This window comes from Megachile rotundata, chromosome 2, assembly GCF_050947335.1.
Source record: "Megachile rotundata isolate GNS110a chromosome 2, iyMegRotu1, whole genome shotgun sequence".
In the NCBI taxonomy this organism is placed as follows: Eukaryota; Metazoa; Arthropoda; class Insecta; order Hymenoptera; family Megachilidae; genus Megachile; species Megachile rotundata.
This window is the reverse complement of record NC_134984.1, coordinates 5,247,201-5,253,784: the sequence shown is the minus strand read 5'-3', so window position 1 is coordinate 5,253,784 and position 6,584 is coordinate 5,247,201. Positions and strand designations below refer to the sequence as shown.

The 6,584-nt window shown below is 37.1% G+C and overlaps 2 protein-coding genes across 3 annotated transcripts; one reads left to right on the top strand and one right to left on the bottom strand.

The window, feature by feature from the left end:
* Nucleotides 1–1,511: 1,511 nt before the first annotated feature.
* On the bottom strand, nt 1,512–3,953 carry LOC143266643 (uncharacterized). Its single transcript, XM_076542115.1, has one exon. It carries the CDS (start codon nt 3,951–3,953, stop codon nt 1,512–1,514), a length of 2,442 nt encoding a protein of 813 aa, XP_076398230.1.
* Nucleotides 3,954–4,388: 435 nt separating this feature from the next.
* On the top strand, nt 4,389–6,090 carry LOC143266676 (uncharacterized). Of its 2 annotated transcripts, XM_076542270.1 has the most exons (4): nt 4,389–5,053; nt 5,162–5,187; nt 5,390–5,590; nt 5,809–6,090. In XM_076542270.1, the coding sequence occupies exons 3-4, from the start codon at nt 5,405–5,407 to the stop codon at nt 5,929–5,931; spliced, it is 309 nt and encodes a 102-aa protein (XP_076398385.1). In that variant the 5' UTR covers nt 4,389–5,053; nt 5,162–5,187; nt 5,390–5,404; the 3' UTR covers nt 5,932–6,090. The 2 variants fall into 2 exon arrangements, with proteins under 2 accessions (XP_076398385.1, XP_076398386.1); XM_076542271.1 differs by lacking the exon at nt 4,389–5,053 and having other exon boundaries at nt 5,163–5,590.
* The last annotated feature ends 494 nt before the right edge of the window (nt 6,091–6,584 follow it).

Genomic DNA, 6,584 nt, shown 5'->3' with positions numbered 1-6,584 from the left:
TCAGTTTTCGAGATATTACCGAAAAATTGTTGAAAAGTTTTGAAATCAACTTTGAACGATTTTAATGTCCTTTTAATATGTTATCAGGGACACGATTCTGAACAACTTTTTCCTTATCCGCAATTAAGGGGAAGCTTTAGTTTTCGAGTTATTAGCGAAAAACTATTGTTACTAATACAGTATTCACTCCGTAAATGTTACTTTTGCCGGTCTCGATTGTACATTTACGGTAGGTCCTACATTCTTTGTAGTGTGCCGAACGTAGAAAGAGACAGCCATACAAAAGACAAAGAGGGATAGAGTTTCGAGCGTTCGGCAAACATGAAAGACTCGTGCCTGTTGTGTCTTTTAAATTTAAAAATGAAAATTCTTTATTTTTGGTTTTCCGTCAATGGAACTTTTACCATCGTATTTGTCTCGTTTTTCTGATTAAAATGATACCAAACACGATATGATTACGATCGTAATTACTTATGTAACAAGCCATAAAAGTTTGGGATGTAACATTTACGGTAGGGGTGCGAATTCCTTCTAAAGGCTTGCTATACAAGTAATTATGATTTTAATTATACCGTGTTTGGTACCATTTTAATCAGAAAAACGAAACGAATACGATAATCAAAGTTTCATTGGTGAAACCCCAAAAATAAAGAATTTTGATTTTTGAATTTAAAAGGCAGAAGACGCACGAGTGTTTCATGTTTGCCGAACGCGTCAACCTTGTGCTTCTCTTTCTTTTCCATTCGCCGTCCTCTTTTATGTTAAAAATTTTAATCACTCGTTACACACACAATTGTTAACGTAATTATATCATGTTTGGTGTCATTTTAATCAGGAAATCTAGACAAATACAACAGTAAAAGTTTCATGAAAAAATAGTAAAAAATAAAAAAGTTACAATCTTTTCCTTTGCTTGCATTAGCATGTGTCTCACCGATATTCGATCCTCGTCGTTTTGGCGACCGATCGTGTTTCATTCTTGACTGATTTCGAGGAGGATCCCCCCAGTAGTGGGGATACAATTTTAACATTTACGGTAGAGATCTTTTTAACATTTACGGAGTGAATACTGTATATTGAATTCTATGTATGCCTCCGTGCCTCTGGTGGTGTATGAGTCAACATGCAGTCGCCGATTTTCTTGTCGACAACAAACACGTCTTGTTGACAACAAACACGTCTTGTCGACCGAAAATCAATATACATGTATAATAACTATTGTTATTGCAAAATCCTATTCTTTGGTATTGTTATGTAAGAAATGCACCGATCGCGATGAAACTTTTCGAATCTCGAAGATCTTTCCAAGATGATCTCATTTGTAACAGATATTTATGGGACTCGTTAATTGTTAATAACTACTGATATTGCAAAAGATTTATTCTTACCCTGCAAGAAATATGGCGACCGTGATTTTTCAAAGTTGTTCCTGTAAGTAGACTTCGTTAATTTCTTTATCAATTGGCCGCAAATAAAAGAGAAGGAAAAAGAAACAGACTTGGCTTGTTTCTTTACGTGTCAGTCGCTGGAAGCTGATTTGCAGTGTTTGTTTGCAAAAGCAAGCGTCGTAATCTTTCCATTTCTACGAGTGCTCGCTCGTCATGAGGTTTAACTAGGATTTTGTTTGGCGCTAAATCAGATAAAACTAGACCATCTAGACTTTTAACACGACTAAGTGCAACGTAAATTTGACCTTTTGCAAAATTCCTTTTGCCAAGATCAATTACAGCTTTGTTTAATGTGGTCCCTTGTAATTTGTGCACTGTTACTGCCCAACTTAAAATAAGTGGTAACATTCTGCGTTCGACGTCCCCATAACCTTTTGTCGCCTGAAACGTTGCTGAAACTGGAGATATTGGAATGTAACCATCAATATCTTTGAACCTATTTCCAACAGATTCGTCGTCAAATTTTATAAGAACTGAATCCGGCAATTCTCCCTGTTCTAGTTGGTCTCTTCTAAGTGCCGGCCATCTAAATTTCTTAACTATTCCCATTGCACCGTTTATCAAACCATCAGAAATTGATATATTTCGCCGCAGCATGATTCGCGATCCCTCGGCTAACGTTATTGTATGTAACAGTCCGCCACAGTTATTAACATTTGTAGGAATAACATTTTCTGGTGGCCTTTTTCCATATGTAGCTGCCTCACGGGACTCGTCTACTACATCAATGATGTACATTCGATGTGATTGTGCTAATTTATCGGTCATTTTTGTATTATATTCATCGACTAATTTTATGGTTGGGAATATTCTTACCGCTTCACCATCCTCAAACTCTCCGGTTAAGGGAACTCTTCTTCGTTCGCATAGTATTTGTAGTTGAAAGGTTGTCACTTCCCCAAACCGTAGGTTATTCAGTAAGTCGATAAACTCGACGTCATCCCTTTGTCGCATGTTAATGGTGAGTTCGCAGAATGAAAATTGGTGCCATAAATTAATTTCTGCGCTACACCAATGTGGCTGTATAAAACACCAGTGTCCTTTTACTGGGGGCAACTGCATGATATCGCCAAACAGAAGTACATTTACGCCACCAAACAGTTTATCATTCATTTTGAATTCTTGCAATCTTAAATGAATTATTCGCAAATTCTCGTAAGATACCATTGATATCTCGTCAATAATCAACCACCTTATGTACCGCCACTTTCGTCTCTCCTGTTCGAGTCTTTGTCCAGTCAGTCGCCGATAGGTCATTGCAGTACCTTTTTCAATAGGCAACGAGAACAAGGAGTGCAGAGTTTTTCCGAATATTTGACGGGCAGCGACGCCAGTCAAAGAAGCTACTTCAATGAACAATGGTTTTATCATCATATCAACTGTGGGATTATAGCAGCGTTTAATATGTTCAACAAGTAATTTTAAAATAAACGACTTGCCACTACCAGCTCCTCCGGTAATAAAAAGTAACATTTGTTCTGTATCTTCATCATCATTCTTTTTAATATCTTTCTCAATTACTGAGGAAACTGATTTCAATAAATCTTTCTGTTGAACGTTAAGACTTCGAATACTATTAAGGAACACGTCTTCTGGCATTGCAAGTGTTTCTTGCTGTTGATCCTCATACAAATCAACTTGATCGCAATATACTGTTTCGTCGGCATGAATGCTGACTGGTTCTCTTAACTGTTCATTATTAGTTTCCCCTTCGTGTACAATGTTCAAAGCTACAGCCTGGGCCAGCGCCGCTTCAATAATTTGTTCTGCGTGAGTAAATTGTTCAGCGGTTGCGCTTCCCAGCATAGGTTTCAATTCGTGTCGCCGTCGAAGAAAACATTGTTCCGAAGATTCGTTTTCGGACATAAGTGTACTTTCATCACGAAATGGAATGTGACACACTATCAAGTTATAGAAATATCCTTCTCTATCACTGTTCAAGGTATAATATCGGTGGCGAAGTACAGCTGGTTTATTTCTTATTCGCATTCGAGTATTGTCCTTCAATTTTATAAACCTCGACCTCGATGTTTCTTCATCGTCATTTCTAAGTTCTGCGTCTCCATCCTCTTCTGTCCACATTCCACTTGAAACTGTTTCATATCGGACAGCAAATTCAGCTAAGCTCAAATTCTCTAGACTGTCCGGTCTCTTTGCGTAACGATCGAATATGTTATTGAAAAATGATGTTTCATATCCTTCGAAACGCAAAATTCTGTATCTCTGCTCAGGCCGACAGCTGTTTATAAATACAGCTTTTCGCGAGCTCATTTTAAGAGGCAGATGGCATAATCGATAAGCACATTCTGCAGCACTGACCATTCGTTGGGACAGAATTGCCATAGATACCGAAAATAATTGATTCCAGACGGTACCGCCGCGGCGTTTCGCACGGGAAACGGCTTCTTTAATAACGTCTCCTGTATCCTGCGGCTCGCACTTACTTGCGTATTTAGCAATATAATATGCAACTGCTGTAACATTTCCGCATGGTTGAATATCCATGTTTGCTTCCCAAAGCTTTAAAAGAGTTGGATTGTAATTATTTAGATAGAGTTTCGAGCGTTCGGCAAACATGAAAGACTCGTGCGTGTTCTGTCTTTTAAATTTAAAAATTAAAATTCTTTATTTTTGGTTTTTCGTCAATGAAACTTTACCATCGTATTTGTCTCGTTTTTCTGATTAAAATGACACCAAACACGATATGATTACGATCGTAATTACTTATGTAACAAGCCATAAAAGTTTGGGATGTAACATTTACGGTAAGGGTGCGAATTCCTTCTAAAGGCTTGCTATACAAGTAATTATGATTTTAATTATACCATGTTTGGTACCATTTTAATCAGAAAAACGAGACGAATACGATAATCAAAGTTTCATTGATGAAACCCCAAAAATAAAGAATTTTGATTTTTGAATTTAAAAGGCAGAAGACGCACGAGTGTTTCATGTTTGCCGAACGCGTCAATCTTCTGCTTCTCTTTCTTTTCCATTCGCCGTCCTCTTTTATGTTAAAAATTTTAATCACTCGTTACACACACAATTGTTAACGTAATTATATCATGTTTGGTGTCATTTTAATCAGGAAATCTAGACAAATACAACAGTAAAAGTTTCATGAAAAAATAGTAAAAAATAAAAAAGTTACAATCTTTTCCTTTGCTTGCATTAGTATGTGTCTCACCGATATTCGATCCTCGTCGTTTCGGTGACCGATCGTGTTTTAATTCTTGACTGATTTCAATTGTGGCGATACAATTTTAACATTTACGGAGAGAATACTGCATTGCATTGGTATTGTTTCGCCGACATATACCGATTTGTTTATGCTGTGTCTTCTTTTTCACTGGCTGTCCTTCTTTACGTTCGAAGCGGTCGGCAAACTTGAAACAATGTAGGAGCTGATGAAGAGTGGACGGCTTGTCCCAAAGCGTATTGCACTCTTGTTGCGTATTCTATATTTACAATCTAAATGACCTTAGAACGAAACGTATAAACAAAGTATGGAATCCTGGAATTTGCCCCACCAATTCTCTTCCTTTGGAAGTCACATACCGCAGATGTTTTATTCAGTTTCAGTTCAACCGCCATACTGTTGACAGGTAAGTACTATTTTTCATTTTTAAATAAAAATAGGGGATGAGTGCTTTTCGGAACTTTATTCACAAATGCAAATAGATTATTTTTTAAATAATACAATTTTTTTGCAGAAATATGGCTGCGAATGAAAATACTCGTAAGTATAATTAAAATTTCAATAGAAAATTAATATAATGCATGATTCAGCGATTTACTTGCCAGCGTTTTTCTCGTAAATGACTGGTAATAGAAAAAAATGAAAGAGGACAAAGTGATAGTGTTTTTTATAAACAACATAATGAAGTATGTATTTTTTTCGTGTTTATACTATTTTTTAAGATAGTTTTTCACTCTTTCAGAACAAGCTCTTATGAATGCACTACAGCAACTGCAGCTGCAGCAGCAGCAGCTGCAGCAACAGATGCAGCATATGGGCGAGGAAATGCGGGCTCAACAACAATCGCTGCAGCAGCAGTAGCAGCAGCAGCAACAGCAACAACAACAAGCGCTGCAAGAACAGCAGCATCAGCAACAGGAGGAAGGTGCTAAGCCGTCGCGGGGTAAGCATCACAGATTCTATCACACAAATGACTAACACTACAACTACCGAAGGGGTCAAAATTAATTGTTTAAAGTTTTTTATTTTTAAGTTATGAAACTTGTAAAATTGTTTCTTGAACGCTGGTAGTTCTAGTGTTAACCAATCCGTGTCGTACATAATAAAGAATTAAGTCCAAAAATGTATAACCTATCTAACAGTTCAAATTTTACATTGCAGCCAGGGGGACATTCGCTGGAACGCGGCGGAAGCCTTATCGTCGCGACAGAGGCCGCGGTGGTGGAAGAGGCGGCGGTGGTGGAAAAGGTGGCGGTGGAAGAAGAGGCGCCGGCAGAGGGGTAGGCTACCCCACTACACTTTATCAGTTTTTCAATAGTAACAAATAATACATTTTTTAATCATAATAAATAAAAAAATTGAAAAACGAATATCCATGTTGTCTTTTACTTAATTATGTTCGTGGCATTTACGCAGACAAAAAAAAAACCCGGAAAAACTATCTCACAGTATCCTATACAATTCTCCTTATTCCACTAAAAAGCGTGAAATAAAATAATTTTAAGAAAAAAAATACGCCGACTTCGAAATGCACTAAAAAGTATAAAATAATTTCTATTTCCTAATGAAGTAATTTCTATTTCATTCAATCATACAATTACGTCACAGATATGAATGAAACCTATTTACTCGTTAGGTAGTGTATTAAATACATTTCAACCTTTTCGGAGGCGGCGCAAAATTAAAAATACCTCAGTAAACGTTGCTGCCAATAACCAGTTGATTGTGGCATGGCGTATTGTAAATTAACAAATCCTGAGAAAGAATACGAACCATTATAGATATATCTGGTAATATACGTAAATGTAACGACTGCATCTTCATTTCGCAACGTTTCTGATATAAATGAAATTGAATCGACTTTGTTCGCATGTGGAAGCCATGGATCTAAGAACCTATAAACGGAGCCCACGACGCGGGGATTACCAAATTTGCGG